General features: G+C 37.3%; 2 protein-coding genes across 4 annotated transcripts in view; one reads left to right on the top strand and one right to left on the bottom strand.

The window, feature by feature from the left end:
* Window positions 1-1,784: 1,784 nt before the first annotated feature.
* On the bottom strand, window positions 1,785-16,605 carry tm6sf2b (transmembrane 6 superfamily member 2b). 2 transcript variants are annotated; one of them, XM_033965111.2, is made up of 11 exons: window positions 16,504-16,605; window positions 15,121-15,211; window positions 12,682-12,785; window positions 10,437-10,534; window positions 10,253-10,356; window positions 8,609-8,691; window positions 6,205-6,329; window positions 5,968-6,069; window positions 5,505-5,597; window positions 2,609-2,728; window positions 1,785-2,058 (listed from the first exon to the last, which is right to left on the bottom strand). In XM_033965111.2, exons 2-11 carry the CDS (start codon window positions 15,198-15,200, stop codon window positions 1,822-1,824), a joined length of 1,146 nt encoding a protein of 381 aa, XP_033821002.1. In that variant the 5' UTR covers window positions 15,201-15,211; window positions 16,504-16,605; the 3' UTR covers window positions 1,785-1,821. The 2 variants fall into 2 exon arrangements, with proteins under 2 accessions (XP_033821002.1, XP_055077237.1); XM_055221262.1 differs by lacking the exon at window positions 16,504-16,605 and adding an exon at window positions 15,301-15,488.
* A 426-nt stretch (window positions 16,606-17,031) lies between these two features.
* si:ch73-63e15.2 (protein strawberry notch homolog 2) overlaps window positions 17,032-18,664 on the top strand; it is a 42,523-nt gene continuing 40,890 nt past the window's right edge. For both annotated transcript variants that reach the window (XM_033965875.2, XM_033965874.2), the window contains exon 1: window positions 17,032-17,196. The gene's annotated coding sequence lies outside the window, so the exon portion shown is untranslated. The remainder of the gene's footprint in view (window positions 17,197-18,664) is intronic.

The following is an 18,664-nucleotide window of genomic DNA, read 5'->3' as shown; positions in this document are numbered from 1 at the left end:
TCTATATTCGTGGCAGTATTTCATATTTGAATAGTTTATTTGATCTCTAGGGGGCTACTGTGGCTTTCATCATGGGTTTACGCACATCTATTTGCAGTCACCGTATTTGATTTAAAGTCCATGTCGAGTAAACAGGCTGCCCAGTTAGCATGTACAGGCAGAGAGGGGCAGTACATCAGAGGAAAAACATGCTGATGGAGTGCATTAGATAAGTCCTTCTTTTCCTGCATCTGTGGCCTATACCTCAGCAGAGTACCAGGATAATTACTTATGAGTGGGCATGCTGTTATTATTGATGAGCAATGGATGAAATGCAGCTCCACTAATCTATAAATAACTGTCAAGCAAACACAGTGTTCTTTGTAACGTCTCACCTGCAGCATTTGCATAATGTACAAACTGAAACGATTATGCAGCATTTTAAGTCACATTGTTTACAGTCCTGGAACATATAGTTTACTTTTGAGTGAATATTACTTCTATATAAGATAAGATAGATCTTTTTTAAGCTTACAGTTTAGAAATGCACTTGCAGAGGTGGGTAGAGTAGCCAAAAATGTATGTAAAAGTTACTTCAGAGTATTATTACCGTACTCAAGAAGTAGTAGTACAAAGTAGTGGTGTTATCTTTGCCAATTCTCCTGAGCTTTTTATTTATTACTATATTTTTACTAGATCTGAAAGCACGTATTTCAGCTTGTCTTATGTCTTGGAAGACATAAGAGTGTACTGTAGTTAATATTTGTATGAGTTATCTTGGCAAAAACAGTCAGTTCATTTTTATTGCTATTAATTCTACTCAAGTGAGTTTCTTAATTCTGTTGAAATAAACAAATTTATTATCACTTTTCAAATATTTCACATCCTTGCTTTCCCTCTTCAAACCTCCTCATTTTAACGCCAACTTCTTCTTGCACACAAACTCATTTGATAATGAAAACAAAGCCTGATGCTAAGTCTCTATTTGATGTCTTTTTAACAACACAGTGCTGAGAACCGCTGCAGACTATTTACTGGGCCACCCACACAGTGCAGCAGCCGCAGTAAGTGCAATAGGAACAGAGGGATCAAGGATTTACGCAGAGACGCAATGAAGCACTCACAATTTGGAGGAGCAGAACAAACAGGAAGCTCAATGGCACACTGTTGTTTTCACATTTAAACATTAGAAGAGTGTTTTTGTTCAGAGTGGCACTGGTATTGCAGACGGAGGCAGCTGTAAAAGGAGACATTATGCTGAGTGAGCTGCATGGGCGTAGTGGACTGTTTTAGTGACTAAGCATGAATTACCACCTCATCGCTACATTTCACTGTCAAAACAGAGTAGCTTATGCAAGATAACATCACAATGAGGGAGACACAATATTATGAAAACATCAACCCTAGCAATAACAATGTATAGATAAAAATATTTTTCATTAGTTGAGCTGAATGTTTAGCTGTCCCCAGATGTAATAAAATTGGAGTGTATTTACAATATACCATAATGGTTATTGTTATTATTTTTTCTACAACTAATACTAATAATACTAATATTTTTTCTAAATATGGAAGTGGAGCATCATTTATTTAGTTACATTTATTTGGCTACAGTGGGCCGCAAACTGTAATACAGGAGGTCGACGTACCCATGTAATAACCAAAGCTAATTTGCAACATTTTTCCCTAGAAGTGCTTTCATAAACAGTTAACACAGAGTAACAGAGAAGAGGGATGGGGTACAACGACACACATGGATGCACTGTATGACACACTAAAGACAATCAAACACAGACTTACTGTCGTCATTTTGTTTTATTTTGAAACTTCACAATATATTTATCATTTCTCTTTATATTTGGTGTCTTTCTCTTCACTGTTGGGCAGACCTGACTGTCCAGGGAAGGGGGCGATCTTCAGGAAGAAATAAGGGTTACTCCGCACCCTCAAGGCCACCAGGATGGGAGTGAGAGCATAGAGCACATTAGCTGTCAGGACCAGGCAAAGAGCATCACTCGGGATACGGAAGGGAGCAGAAGTGCGCGGGTGGAGGGACCCCCCAATATGAGCCCACTGGCACTGGGGGAGGGCATATAATAAAGAGGTTAGCCTGCAGTAGAATCAATGAGGTGTTATACTGCACATGTTTTTGACAAACTATTTCTGTTAGTGCAGAAACTGAGGTTAAAAATAAAAATTTAGTAAAAAGGCGTATTATTTTATATTGCACTTAGTAGGGTCAAGCTTGTATGGGACAATTTTATAATTGATACCATTCAAAGTGTTCGATAAAAGGAGCTGCTGCATTAATAATGAAAGAAATGGTATAAGACAGTGGTGAGCCCAGCTTTATGAGCACAGCAACACTCTGCTGGAGACAGAGATCACAGGAGCTGAGGCAAAATGTATTTTACTGTTAGAAAATACAATGGTAGGTTTGGAGAAAAAAAGAAAATTCATCCCAAAATTACTTGGCAAGCAATGGGTTAATTCCCTCTTGACTTTAGCTCTCAACCATAAGGTCAATAAATGTCATGATAATGCATGGGGCTCCACACTTCAGTATGCATTAGCTGGAGCATATTCAAAGTCAGATCTGTCTATTGAATATTTGTCTTGGTGGTGTTACCTGGATCATGGCTCCAGCGAAGAATAAGGTCCAGTCTGACATCCAGGTGCAGCCAGGCTTAAGCAGGCCGTAAAGAAACGCACCCAGCAGAGGCAGCCCATAGAAGAACTGATGCAGCATCTGCAATCAAAGCAATATTAGTATGACAGAAATAACTTTGCTCAAGGTATTTGGGACATACTGGTCATTTGAAAATGGCAACACTTCCTTTTGCTTAATGAACATGCTTACTCGGGTTTGTACGTACACAGTTTTAATCACTGACAAATTGTGTACACACTGTCCTGACCAATGACTAAAGATCTATGTGTAATAAAGGAGTTCAGGCAAGTAAGTTTGGAATGACAATATTAGCATACATTTTTTTGTCTCCGTAAGTCACTTATGTTTTTTATTAGCATTAATTTACCTACATTAAAAACTATTTTACATTGATAGTTTTTCATAGGATGAGCCTTTGTACATTAATCTTTATTGGAACAGCAGAGATGTGATCAGAAACTGCCGCTAAAATGATACTAATCTCCAGACAGTTTTAACAGGGACACTGATAATCTGATTAAAAAAAAGTATATCATATATTTTCAGTGCAATAAAACTAGATAAGACTTTCTAGTCAGTTCCAACAATTCCCATCTTTGACTAAATCAAACGATCAATATTTAATTCTTATATGATGGGATTCTCAGTCCAAAGTTTTTAAGCGGTGACACTGAGATATTTGGGCAGATGCAAAAATCTATTAAATAGGAGGAATTTTGAGTCTGCTATTCTCTTAATAAATGCGTCTATTTGAACAGTAAGAAATCAATACTAACTCAAAATCATCCATGACCTGTTTGATGACAATAATCATTTAAAATATGCACTCACTTAAATTTAGGTGTGAGAACACATCAACACACAGCCTTTGAAATGCAAATGCACCTCTGTGTAATGCAGGATCACTTTTTTGTACTTTAAGGCTTAGCTCAAATTTGCACACTAAGCACAAATCAGTCATTCTACACTAGGGTCATTATGGAGGCAGTTCTGACCTCCAGTGTTAAATATTTGGTCCATGAAAAGCCAGCGCTCCTCTTTATAAAACCCTCAAATTACTGCACTGAACGGTTTCCTTTCATTCTGTGCTGCCTTCCACTGGAATCCAAATGAGGTGAGCCTTGGGCCTGGAAGCCAATCATATATGCCCTTCAGTGTTCGTTTAAATGTCGTTGTAGGAGCCAATGCTAATCTGTCACATAGTGTTGAGATCAGAAGTGGGCAGATACTAAATTTTTTGACTCAGTAACGATACTAAGTAAAACGTTCAGTACTCATTGCCAATTAGACAACATTAATAGAGATACAGAAATATATTTTTCAGCGAAAAACAATACTATTTTCTTTAATGTTAATGTGTAATCTACATATTTCACTATTCGCTTCGCTTCAATGCACAGACAAAAACCAGCCCAAATGACAGACATGAGCATTCACACAGGACCAGAATTATCAGACGAGCTCTGAGTTTGCTTAAATACAGGAGTTAAATACAGGAGTTAAAATTTGGGGGAATTTTAACAGACACTTTTATATAGTAAAAGAAAAAGCAATTCTGCCAACTTGACAAAATGTTTTTTGAGTGAAGATGTTTCGCAGCTCATTCAATTCTTCAGTTCTGGTCAGATTACGGGTGGACACTGTTTTATATCTGTCTGAACTAACACACCTGTCTGTAAACAGTTTCTGTATGTTGGTTTGGTCTGCATGTGACCTGTGCTTGAGTCATATTTTGCATAATCGTACGGGCCCTTATGGGTGATCTCACACGTATTAGCATATTGACTAGCACTATTGTAGCCAGTATGCTAATAGGATAGATCATAGATCATACCTGGATGACTGAGAGATTACACAGACAAAGATGTTTTTTTATAAACAATTTGCGTAGGACTAGGAACACAGACAACGTTTTAATTATTACAACGGTTCAACCCATCCAAATAGGGCTTTATACTAATTCTAATATAAATCAAAATCATTCTAAAACTAACTTCCAACTATTTTATGATATATTTTTATATATATTTTTCTGGATCAATATTCGTTCATATGAATATCCACCTCTAGTTGCTCTAGTAATTCTAGTATTGATTAGTAATTGGGTATTAATTTTTGACAACTCTACAACAAAATCACTGTCTTCACTAAAACAGAGCTAAAGCTAGTTACATTGCATTACATTAGGCACACAAAGACCTTAAAAAAATAAATTTGGAAAATACCTCCATCACTGATAGATGTGAGGTGGACAAAAATTGAACAAGCAAACCATAAAAGCTCAATGCAAGAAACTTAATGAGTGGTCTGAAATGGTCCTAGTGTTTCTATCTTATGCTGCTCACATAGTCTCCTTTGGGGCCTGGTGAGATGTTGATGAGGGGCTCTGGGAGAGGGATTAGATTATCAAGTTCACAGCTAGCGCTTTCGTCTCTCTGATCAATGTGGAGTGATTGTTGCCCAGGCTGCAGTACGGACAAGGTCTCTGGATAACCTATCGACTATTGAGAGGTGTACTGCAACAAAACACATGAAAAACACACAGCTGCAGGGTCAGGGAGGAAGAAAAGACCCGATGGCGCTGGTGATAGTAATCTGTTATCTGTCTTAAACAAATGAATGAGAGATGCGCATAAGATGCTCAGGCCTCTCCAACCCTGACTCATTGTTGGTGTAATGATGAAAAATGGTCTCGTAATCAGGGAAGAGATAAGGGCAAGCCTCTATTGGGTGCAGACTAATATCAGTGAAAGGACAGGGCCATTATAAGACAAAAGTTCAGAGAGAGGCCTGACACGGCAGAGCGAGAGGGAGGCAGTGACGATATAGACAGAGAGAGCATAAAGGGACCTACCATAACTCTGGGGAAGCCCACAGGGTCCTTGAGGTAGGGCTCATATTGCCGCAGGTAAATGGAGCAGAATTCCAGAGGGGCATCCAGAGCCACCTGAAGAACACAGATTTTTAAACAACGCAACACAAGATCATCTGGGACTATCAGTGAGAAACCACCATTGTTCTAAGGGATTGCTAGTTTTTCATTATTTCAACAAGTTTTGAGCTCTTTCATTCTGTCACTACCCCCTTGATGTCATATATCGCTGTGTATAATAAAATATACACATAGTAGAATTTAAAAATATAATTTGAAATCCTACCACTAGATGTCACCAATGAAGGTCTTATGATTATATTGACATTAAACAGTTGAATGTGAAAGCAATGCCATTGTTAGTAAGTAAAAGGCAAATATATTATGATTAACTTAAGTTGAAAAAAATAAGTTTTGTTATTGTTAAAATTTTATTTGTACTTACCAAACCCCGTAGAATGGTAAATGCAATCGCTGCCAACAGAAGCACCACTAGAAGGAGGTCTTGGGGGCGCCAGATCAGCTTCATAGACTGTGCCTGCTGGGCCTATAATTACAGAATGTTTCCATATATTCAAGTGCACACATACATACATGAAAACGGTTTGTACATTAATAGTGGAGCTTTTTAAAAATTCTCAATAAAAAACACTTAATAAACCTGTAACACCAGATAGCTTACATTATATCCGCCAATGAGTGGTCTGTCCAGGGGTCGAGTGAACAGAGACACCGCTCCCCAAATGGGCATCAAGAGAAACAGGAAGTTGAGCCAAAATGCTGGACGAATCTCAGTGCCATACTTTCCTGTTGAAATATGTTATTTTATATATATGTATGTCTATGAATGTATGTATGTATGTATGTATGCATGTATATATATATATATATATATATATATATATATATATATATATATATATATATATATATATATATATATATATATATATATACCGTAAATTTCGGATTATAAGCCGCTACTTTTTTTCCACGCTTTGAACCCTGCGGCTTTTACAGCAGTGCGGCTTATATATGGAATTTTACTGGATAACGGACCCTGGGGGGCGCTCTCTAGCTGTAAACGTAAAAGTGAGACAGACGTGGGGAAAGATTCTGCTCTGAAGAATTCACTAGTTTTGATTTTGAACGATCATTTTGCGCATCATGAAATGGATATGATGCAGTTTTTAAGATAAAGAAACAGAAAGGAAACAGAGCAGGGGTCGGCCTTTAACACGCAAAGAGCCATTTGGACCCACTTTCCACATAAAATAAAACACTGGGAGCCGCAAATACTTTTTGACATCTAAAATGAAGATAACACTGTATAATAACAATAATGTAACGGAATAATGTAGGTTTTACTTTCACGGACAAGCCTTCTACACGTGGCAGATAAATATGGCAAAAACAACTTAAGTGCATTAAAAAAATACAACTCACCAAACCGCTGCATCATGCATCGCGCTGATTATGTGATTATGTCTACTCTACTCCGCAGTTTCTTTAAAAAAACAACAACAAAAAAACTCGTAGCGTATCGTTTAATCCCAGGTGCTTATTCTCCATGTGCCAAAGCAGTTTTGAAGGTTTCATTGCCTTATTTGCTTTTCCCGTATGTTACGCAGAGCGGACTCTGTGCGTGAGTCACCTGTAGCGACAAACCCAGATTTTAAGTAGGCATTGTCTGTTAAATTTATCTTTCTTTTTCTTGGAGGTCGTAGTCTCTTCTTCTGGCTCCTCAGTTGTCCTTTTCCCCTTTGTTAAAAAGATCTCCAAAGACTTTTGTTTTGGCTCATTTTCACTCGCTTGTGGCTCTACTTTTGTGCGTCGTGTCTGATGTGTTATACGTGATACGTCACCGCGGAGACAAGAGCAGATAATATACTTGCTACTACATCAAATAGATTTCTGTGGCGATTTCCAGCAGGATTTTCATGATACATCTACGGACGAGCTTATTAGTGTGTCATTAGGGACGGGCCAAAGTTGCTCCTGACCCCTGTGCGCACAACGTCTGAAAATCAGGGCTCTATACGCAGGACTGTGAGCTGTGTCTGTGTCAGTTCCCAAGCCACGCAGAGCCGCAGTATAAGGCTGAAAGAGGCGCATACGGCTCCGGAGCCGCGAGTTGCCGACCCCTGAAATAGAGCCACTGCACGTAAGCTCGACATCAATGAATCCAACTTGGTCAATGTAAAAAGACGACAAAAGTTTTCAGAGGAAATAAAAGCAGATTTTCCGTGTTGGTGCAGCTTTATTTTCTAAACCTGCAGATGTGTTCATCCCGTGTTGTTGTCGTGTTGGTGCCAATTTTCAGGCACAGTTTAAAAAAAAGCGTGTCGGTGCACCGTCTTTCTGTGTAAATATCTCATGTTACAATATGAAAACCTGCGGCTTTTATTCAGGTGCGGCTTATATATGTACAAAATTGATTTTCTCTTCAAATTTAGCTGGTGCGGCTTATATCAAGGTGCGCTCTGTAGTCCGAAATTTACGGTATATATATATATATATATATATATATATATATATATATATATATATATATATATATATATATATATATATATATAATTATTATTTATCTATATGTATATATATAATAATAATAAACATATAATGCATGGTGACCTATTTATTTCAATGTACCTTGGATGGACAGAGTTGCTTTATTACATTTTAAAAGGGAAGAAAACATAGTAAAATATAGTTTTCACATTTTTAAAAATAGATATATGCTACACCATATTCAGTTGATAGTAATATAGTATAGCAACTCTTCAAATGTGTGGACCCCTTGAAGTAAAAGCCTTTTCCTCGATGACTGTGCTGTGATAAAACAACTCAGGAAACAGCGTACACGCCACAGAGGAGTTTGATCCGGTGACACTTATGCATTCGCTTTGAAATGTCAACAACAGCTGCTTTAAGTCTGTTTTGTGTCATTGTTTTTTTGGTGTGTGACGGGCCATGTTGTGTGTTGTTGTGTGTTGTGTTAGAAGCCTGAACCTTGTCGACAGTGCAGATGTTCATTTGATTAGAGCTTGTCTTTGTGAGAGTGGGGTTTTCGGAAGCCTCACCTGACACAATGCCTGAAATAAACACGCTCATGTTGGCACACAGAGAGCCAGCCCAGAACAAGCCAACGGTGCGGTAAGCCTTCCTGTGGACAGAAACAGAGGAGCTATTATGTGTGATGGGAGAAAGAGAGGGGCAGTTTCTTATCGTCTATATACAAGTGGGATGAAAAGGAATCATTGGACCACTGTTTATTATATTAAAGACTGAAGTAGAGGTATTCAAGAAGTATATTTTTTGTTACATATGGGTATATGTATGCTTAAAGGTACTCTATGTGACTGCAAGTGTTTTCTTGCTCAAAAATACATGCATTTTCAAAACATGAATTTTTACTGTAACCAAGATCATCTCTCCACAATTCTGGCCTGTAAATTAGCCTGGTGGCTTCACTACTCTGTTTCCATGGAAAAGACTGGAGAATCAGCTGTGCTTTTGATAGGTTTAATGCCATACTGAGGAATAATCTCAAAAAAAGCAATGACATCTCCATGGGCAGGAAAATTATAATACAAATGTTGTTACAATCACTTTTTATTGCTTCTAAAATAACTGTAATAATATTCCCTACTATTGCTTATAATACTTATAATACTTCCCATACTACTACTATACTCATGTTCTTACTATTCCTCCTACTAACTCCTATTTACTACCTACTACCTACTACCTCTACTGCTACTCTTACTTCTTTAAAGTATTGCCACTATTACAAATTGCACCACTGAGACCACAGCTACTACTGCATATACTACCACAACTACTACTTCATATGCTACCACGACTACTACTGCATATGCTACCACGACTACTACTGCATATGCTACCACGACTACTACTGCATATGCTACCACAACTACTACTGCATATGCTACCACGACTACTACTGCTAATATGTCTACTTTGAAGTAGAACTTGTACTAAAGAGTTTTTACAATTTCAGAAATAAAAAGTTCTCACATTTCCTTAAATCCCTTGAATAAAATGATGTAATTAAAGTTTCTGGGAAGTGAAAGCCTATTTTATTCCTCATCCTGAGCCTCAGCAGATAATTAGCACCTGGAGCCAAAACACTAATTAAACATAAGCTGATCTTACCTTGAACCATTTCTAGTAATTTGATTTTAGTTGTTCATTTCAAGTGTGGAGATTACATGACAGTAACAATAATTTCAGTTTCACTATAACAGTTCTAGTTCTATGTCAGGAAAACATTACAGCTTTACTTTTTTTTCCAATAGTGAGACTGGATTTGTGTGAATAAATGCATCTGCCCCAAGGCGCTTCTCCATGTGAACTCTTGAACTCTGAGTGTACTTCTAACTAACTCCCTCAACAGTAGGAAAACAGGGCTATGGTTATGTTGAATGTGCACACAAGACAAGGCAAAACACATTTGCAGAAAGATTGTTCAGTTCTTATTTTGCGTGAAGATAAGATTCCTACCCCTATCAATGCATATATAGCATTATATAAGAGTTAGAAGAGTTAGTCTTAAACATCCCAAAGATGTGCTGTAGAACATGCATTTGCTTCACAGTGACCTCATTTTCATTTACCATAGTGCAGTATATGTTTATATTCCAAATGACACTCTACAAAAGATTTATATTCAGTAAGATCATTAAACCATTAGGTTCACTCACCTGTCTGTTATCCGGCTGATCATCATCAAGTACATGATAAAGTGTGCAATACCGTCCCAGTAACACATCATAATTGCATAGGACGTTCCCAGATAGGGTTCACCCTAAAACACACAGAAAAATGTATTTATTTAAGCATCTTATATGAATGTGTAGTTTTTAAATGAAAAACAAAAAAACGAACAGTTTTCTGGTAGAACTCCATGAACCCGGAGATTATCCCATCATACTCCAAGGCACTGACCAGGTCAATGACACAGGTGAAGCAAAACTCTGCAAAAACTGTAAAGAAGATACCAAACATTATGTAACGTAGGAAAACACCCATTATAAAATGAATACATTTTCCACTACAGTATAGGTTTGTGTAAATATTGAGCAGATCATCTTTAAAGGTCCTATGTTACACTAAATTTACTTTTGTGACCTTTTAGCCATTTTATAATGTTCTTACCTCCTCAGAAACATACCCAGAGTTGTGTTTTGTTTCCTTTACACACGTTTGACTAATCCTTTATTATTAGACCGTGTACATCTCCAAAGCTCAAAATGCTCCATTCCACTATGTGATGTCATGAAGCGGCAGTTTTCAAGTTAAGAGCTACTTTTACCTTTAGTTCAGTAGACACTGTAAATTCCAGTGCTGAAATTATTCAAATGATTATTGTGAAGGTAAATTGAGTTTTAAAACAGAATGGAGGACTTCCTGTATGACCACATCACAAACACAGTATTTGTAGTTTGAGAAAAGAGCTCCTAAATATGCAGAGTTTGTGTGTTAAACATGTTTGAATGACCAGGAAACAACACATAGATAACATAAATCAGAAAACAGAGTAACATGGGTCCTTTAATTCATTTGCAGACTTCAAAAATTGTGCTTTAAAACAAATGACCAAAACACATTCTGGTAGAACTATTGCAGAAAAACTTGTTTGTGTCCTTCAAACTTTTTGCTGAATTGCCCAATACCCCAACTTTTTCAGCACTCCTTGATTTTACAATATTCCCTGACCAACTGCAGGCGGGACAGTGATGTATGGGACCACACAGCGGGACATTAAGCAGTGGGCAGTGAGGTGGGTTAGAGGATTATTTATACTGAGTCCACAGTGAGTAGTCCGCCTCTGTCCGCAGGTTAGAGCCCAACAGAGCTGAAAGGCCATGTCCACAACACAGAATAATAATCAGGACTACGCACAGCTAACGTGGAAGTGCATCCTGAACTGGAGGCTTAGAACATATGTCTGAAGTAATGGCCCTTGTTGAAGGGGTAAAACACATGCACAATTTAAGATGTTCAGTTTTACACAAGCATTATTACAGCATTATTGGAGACAGTTGTGTCTGTGAGTTAAAACAGGTGACTCTCACTTGATATCCAATTCTACACACCTATATTTCATTCTATTTGTCCTTCACTTACATTTATGCACAGGTGATTGTGTCCCAGGATTTGTGTAAAATTTCTTCAATTTCTATTTAGTTTGCGATCACAATTGGTATTGAGTTCACAGAGTATGTTAGCATCACATGCAACATGTTTCACAAGAGCTCAAGTAAAGAGTAATAGGTTTTACACATAATCTAACCTCTTGGTATTTTGTTGTGAATTTTGTCTGGGATTAATCTTACAGGTCTAGTACAATCATGACCTCAAATGATACTGTGTAGCTAATTCTTTCTATGTGGTTCTTATGTGCTAATTAACACAATTCACAACAACTGTTTCTGACATAGGGGGTGATAGACATGAACAGTCACAGTTTTTTGTTCACCCATTTTAGATATGTTGCCAAACTTAGCAAAATTAAAGTAAAACCTTACATCATGGTACTAAAGTTGCAATAATTTCTAAAACAAATTGCTATATTATGTAAGAGCTATGTACTGTATTGGCAAACATATGGTAATGCCCTTCATAATGTGACAACTGTGAAAAACGCTATATTTTCTAACAAAGGCTGTATACAGTAATGCTATTATGTATATCTATATATTTTCAAACACGCCTAGTAGTAATTAAGTTGTACACTGTCTTTACGTTTAGTAAAGGAACCGTAGCTGCAGTCTTTATACCTTCACATGGTGTACAAGAAAACTTTCTAGCTAAGGTCAATCGCAGGCTTGGTTTCATCAGACTTGCTCTGGTTTAAGTAAGTGTAAGTGCCTCTGTGTTTCTCCGTCTACAGAGGGTTTGGATCAGTCATGCTGCAGGAAAGTCGGCCTAAGCCTCGCCTTGAGCCCGATCAGTCTAAGCAGCTTTCCTCATATCAGGTGAACACACTGAGTACAATTCATGTTTCTACACATTAAAGTTCAGCAAAATCCTTCGGGCTCAGTTTTGAAATACATATCAGCTAATAACCTTTGGCAATGTGTTTGGAAATGCATTGGGAGTACAGTGAAGTTGTGAAATACACACATACCGAAAAACAAGAGGTCTTTGGGTGGGTTGCCGCGGGTGATGAGGAAATAGAAAAGGAACACTACGACCAGCACCGCCACACCAATCTCCAGGATCACGTAAGGCCTGTGTTAAACAAATCACTGTTATCCAAGAATAAATAAGTTGATTTGGGGATTAATATATACTATGTATTTACGTAATTGTGATTAAGTTATACAATGTAATGTGCTTCTCCTCTTAATGTCTTTCAAATATCATTCAGCAATTATTTCTAGGAGTAGTTTCTAGGAATATGTATTTGTAACTGTGTATTGTGAATAACAACATGTGTTAATTATTGACACCATGCACTCTCAACAGCAATCTCCCCCTGATTTTCTGCTTCATTCTCCTAACTAATTAGCTTCTCCCTTGAAAGCTATGCCAGTCTAGTCTACTACTAAATCAGTAAATGATGATGAATGGGTAGTAGGAAGAATATATACACAACACAGTCAAGTTTAAGATAAAGTGAATATTTTATATAAGACAAATAAGAGCAGATCTTTTTTGACCTTGGTGTGGTAATTGTGCTGGACAGAGGACAAACTCATATGAACTTATCTACGGCTTTGTCTTCCTTTAATATCCTGCTTTTATGAAACGTTTTCAATTAACTTCTGAGTGCTGCAGGGCATTCATATTTTGTCTTCCTCAAGGACAGAGTCAGAATGACGACGATCCAGGCAGCCATATTGCAAAATTTTCAGTCATCTATACATTCTAGTATCTTGACCTTGTTGTACATTGTGCCATCAGTAGCACATCTTTTAGAATGTGTGAATGTGGGAATGAATAAGAAAGCAGATGGAGTACTAGTGCTGCATGAAATCAAACACTGCAATGATGCGCAGCTTCTATCAATGCACAAAGGGTGTTGTTTTACTTACACAATCCTTCTTGTTATGTCTAATTTAAATCAGATTATAATTCAAGAAGGGAGGTAGAGGTATGCCAGTAGAAAATGTCAAAACTTAAATTGTTCAAATTGTTATTTGACGTAAAATTGCTGGAGAATGTTTGGTCAATTCATAAATAAATTACAGTAATAACATAAAGCATCCTGACACTACTCCGTGTGTTCTGATCATATTTTCTGATCATATGCAGGAAAAAACACCACAATAATAAGCAATTTAAACTGAATCCTCTAGGGTGGGCTGTTTATTTTCTGCAACATTCTGAAGTTTTCACACAGTGAAGTGGGTACTGTACCAGTACTCAAACCACCTCTGCTCATAAACTCTTGCATTTTTTGTTAATTAATTAATAGTTACCATATTTTTACACTCCGCAGTAGTTTCAAAAGCAGTTTTAGTTAAGCCTCATCAATCACAGGGACAGGGTTGGGGAGGCAGAAGCTCCAGCCGTGTTAGCCCCAGCCTCTGTGTTTACTGGTCAAAGGTAGAGCAGCATTGCAATAGGAAAGATTTATGTGCACAAGGTATCTGGAGGTAAACAACATTACATCCTCTCAAACTCACAATGTGCAAAGAAAAACAAATCCTGTAAGTGCAAAAGGCACGCTCCCTGGCTGCTCCTCCAATTCAACACCCGTACGGGAAGATTTATGCACACAATGCGGTTTGTTTGTGGAGTGGAAGAGTGCTAGGCATATTGTGTGTCAAGAGCAATTTATCAAACTCTTCTGTGCGGTCTGTATTGATTGTCAATGTCCACACTTTTTTACTACCCACAGAAAACTATTGGAGAGGTTTACACAAACTACAAAATAAGTGAGAGAGAAAGTAGCACTGGACAGTAATTCAATATCTTTTCATTCTGCTCAGTATGCAATTAGATACTATATATTGTATTTCTTTCTGCCGTATATCAGTTGAGACAGTGTTATATGCATTTGAATCTTTGTGAAGTTGTTGAGCATAAGTGCATTTTATGACTAAAGTAAGTTAATAGTTTGGTTTTATTATTGAGAAATGACATTGACATGCAGAATGCAGCAGCAGCACACACGATGTAAGCCTGACCTCTAGTGGTGATATCTACATTTTTTTTCAAGTTTCAAGAGCAAACTACTTTCGGCAGTAAGTTTTATATATATATAAAACTTACTGCCGATATATATATATATATATATATATATATATATATATATATATATATATATATATATATATATATATATATATATATATATATATATATATATATATATATATATATATATATATATATATATATATATATATATATAGGTATATGTGTGTGTGTGGGGGTGTGTGGGGGTGTGTATATGTGTGTGTATATATATATATATATATACATACATACACACACACACACACACACACACACACACACACACACACACACACCCACACATATATAAAATAGTGTATTGTATGGCTAAACGTGTTTAAGTATGATAAGACAATAGATATAAAAGATCCTCACTTACTCTTGGAACTCAGGGGTGACGTTCATGGCATAAAGGACGCCCAAAGCAGTGAATGAGAATAAGAACACAAATGTCTCCATCCTTCCACGAGCTGTAACAACAAATAAAATTTGCTAATTACTAAAAACACATTTTAAACAGCCATCATATTATCGTTGAGTGTAAGTTCTGTAGAGTAACCTGAAGAAACGAATCCTAGTAAAAGAGAAGAAAGTGCAGCTCTCCGAGTGGCGAGCCTTTTGGTGGATTTATCAAATTATAGGCAGCCTGAGGCAACCATGGCCTTTAGTGGGAAAATAATGATGTGGGACAAAGGAGCTTTTGGAGAGAAAGTTATGCAATTTGGTTTTGTCAGAGATTTGCATAAATCTTATTAGAACAGGCCCACATTCCACACACAGTTAAAATGTCACTGTGTTTCAGAGTGGTTCCAACGTGAGTGTAACAAACTTCTTTTTATTATTTTATTGATTATTTCTTTTTACAAGAACAGATCAGAGAGAAGTGGCCGCTAATTTTCACCTGTTGTCGTTTGAATAATACAGATACAGGGAGGTGTCATTCTGGACTTGCCAGGCACACACTATGTGTTCACAAAGGGTTTTGTTAGTTTAAATAGATTTTACATAATAATGATGCATTAGTGATATATAGAGAAGATGCTTAAAGTTTTGTTTTACAGTTTTGTGCTGTATTCATGCACTCTATACTTAGTAAGATGCCACACCTGCACTCAGGTAGACTAACAGAAGTGAAGTTGCCAATCAATTTTGCTTTTGTTATCATCTCATTAGGTAATTACATAGTAAATAAGTTATCATCCGTGTGCCAGTCCTTATTTCCTCATGATTCAGTGTATGATCATAAACTGTAGCTGTATGATTTTTACTTCTTTCGATAAATTTACAATTAAGGCCAAACAATCCATTCCAATTACACATTTTTTCAATCAACAAGTCAAGAATCTTATATCAAATTCACAACTAATAAATAAATAGTAAATAGTAAAACTATTTGATTTGCAGTGTCATACCAGTAGGAGGCACCATACTCAAAGCATTGCACATGACATACTCCCACGGTTCAATGGTAGGTCTCACCACGTCTTTTTTTTTTTTTTTTTTTTTTTTTTTTAGTTTTAAAATGTGATATTAAATATTTTACCTCGTAGCCAGTCTATTTATTCACATTATTGAGGTTGCAATTATTATCCCATTATTTAAGATGCCCAATGTACAACATATAAGCTTTTATTAAGTGCACCATTGTGCTGATGCACCAAAGCTGCAATCTTAAGAAGCAGCATATGATATGTGCACGGGACCACAGGCATACACACACTTCACTTCCACTACTTTTGTTGGGAAAAGGGGATTGCTATACCAGGAAGGCAACAGCACGGCCTGTTTGCTGGAAACAACTGGACCTCTTCCAGCAATGTCGTTCAATAACTCAGAATAGATGGATGCAAAATGCAACTTGCAAAGAAACAAAGGATGTCATGAATAGTAAGTCATCTGATAAGGACACCCTAATGCCAACAGTGGGCTGTTCATTCTAAACATAATATTGTGTTACGGTTGTGGCCAATAAGAAAATTTTAACTAGGTGAAAGAAAATGTTCGGTACCATCACAGTAGAGCTCACACAAGTCCATGAAGTGAGTTTGAGATGAGCAGCGTGTATAGGCCTACATGGAGCCCGTGCTCCCAACGGTCTAACACACAGTCCTGAGTCACAGTCAGCCTACATTATGTTTTAACTCATGTACTACATGGTTTATTGTCAGTGAATGACATTATATTATATTCTCAGTTTCATGAGTGTTCATTGTGGTGAACTCTAGCCCACTGACTGGCTGCTGCTGATCAACAAGCGGCACTGTGCGTGACGACAGCGGCGGAAATATTTTTTCGCTTTTCAAAATGGCACCGTCTCAATAAGGAAGTGGAGAAAACAACTAGAAGAAGAATAAGTTGGATAAAACCCGTATTTTCTATTAATTTCATGCGACTCGTTGGCTAAATCGACTTTACGTGAAAGGCCTTTGGACTGGGACTACATAAAACTGAAAAGGTAAGCGTTCATCGAGGATTTAGAGAAAAGCGAGCGACACATCGGCAGTGTTTCCCAATAACAAGATACGACTAAGGCAGCCTTTTCTGGGGACGCATGATTTTAACCACGGATTACACCGGCTTTTTGGGGATGCCGATCACCAACCACTATATTTCACCTGAATTAACTCAAAACAATAGAATACCATGAAATTACTGGAGAATAAAAATATGTGTTAGTGTTTAGAAGACGAGTAACAACCAGCTCTGTGAAAAATTTGTAGTTACTTCGTAATAAACCGAAACTACTCATTCTTTTAGAGAGCTGATGACTCGATCTGCTATTTGAGTATAAAGAGAAATCTGAAATTGAGTCATTTTCAGATAAACATTGACATTGTTTCGTTATTTCTCCAGTTTCGTGAGATACAACATGGCATCGTTATTACATTGGTATGTATATCGAGCATACCCAAGTCAGAAAAAGGCTACGTCTATGCTATCGAAGCTAATACTTTTAGCTAGAAATACTACGTTTCATATCGCATCAGATCTTGTATTTTTATGGGATTTGTCATTGTCCATTGTGGATTCACCCAAACTAATTGTGACAAAGGAGAAATACCGTGTATTTAAACAGTTTTGCTCGTAAATGTTTGTTTTTGTCGCCCGACATGCTAACAGTACGGGCTGTAGCAGAGCCCAGAGCTGTGACTGCTGTTCTTTGTGCTTCGTGAATAGCGGTGATAGCGGTGTTTCTCTAACCGGTATCTGTCCGACAAACACCGACATTCAAATAATTTCACTATTAAATACGAAATAAGACATATATTTGTTTTGGTCACTCTACCATGATAGGCTTCATGATCATAACTGCTTAATACCGCGCTGGGAAACTCAGGTTAAACTCAAGAAGTCCCTTGTGTGGGAGGATATCTTTTCACCAATCTTTAGTTTCGTTTTTTTGTCTTTATGAGATGGGTATTATACATAACAAAGTTTAATACCATATAATTATATCTTTATGCTTTTGTTGGTAGTGATCTTATTCACAAAGACATCAGTTAATAAATGTTAAGGGTCACCTCACTTGCTTTTGTCAGATTATTAGAGCTAGGAGTGTCCAGGAGGAAATGAAAACCTGACCCTCTATTTTTCTCCCTGCAATTTTCACTCTTTAGTTTCCACTGAGTGCACTGCCTGCAGCTAAGGCTAGCCGAGCCTCATACCAGCCTCAACTCATTGGAGGTTACCCTGGATACTAGCTATTTATCCAATTATGTAATTTCCGACTTGTTGATGGGAGACTTTTTGCGTTTGTAAAGAGGATGGCATACCTGGCTCTTTTCCTGGCTTTAATTGAGTGCTGCTGTTAACCCAGAGCAACATGACCAATGGCCTTGGTGTCACTTGCATTCTGGACAGTCCTGCTTGATGCCTGATTAATTTGCTAAGACAAGGCAGTCTTTAGGTGAACTAAGTTTTAA

The sequence above is a fragment of the Periophthalmus magnuspinnatus genome, chromosome 4 (genome assembly GCF_009829125.3).
Source record: "Periophthalmus magnuspinnatus isolate fPerMag1 chromosome 4, fPerMag1.2.pri, whole genome shotgun sequence".
NCBI lineage: Eukaryota > Metazoa > Chordata > Actinopteri > Gobiiformes > Gobiidae > Periophthalmus > Periophthalmus magnuspinnatus.
This window is presented reverse-complemented; position numbering and strand designations above follow the sequence as displayed.

Excerpts from the sequence above, each read along its gene's own strand:
- tm6sf2b (XM_033965111.2), bottom strand. The coding sequence starts at position 15,200 with ATGGAGACATTTGTGTTCTTATTCTCATTCACTGCTTTGGGCGTCCTT. Across the intron at positions 10,535-12,681 it reads CAAAGACCTCTTGTTTTTCG|TTTTTGCAGAGTTTTGCTTC; the intron begins GTATGTGTGTAT and ends TCTTCTTTACAG. Across the intron at positions 8,692-10,252 it reads ATCAGCCGGATAACAGACAG|GAAGGCTTACCGCACCGTTG; the intron begins GTGAGTGAACCT and ends TTCTGTCCACAG.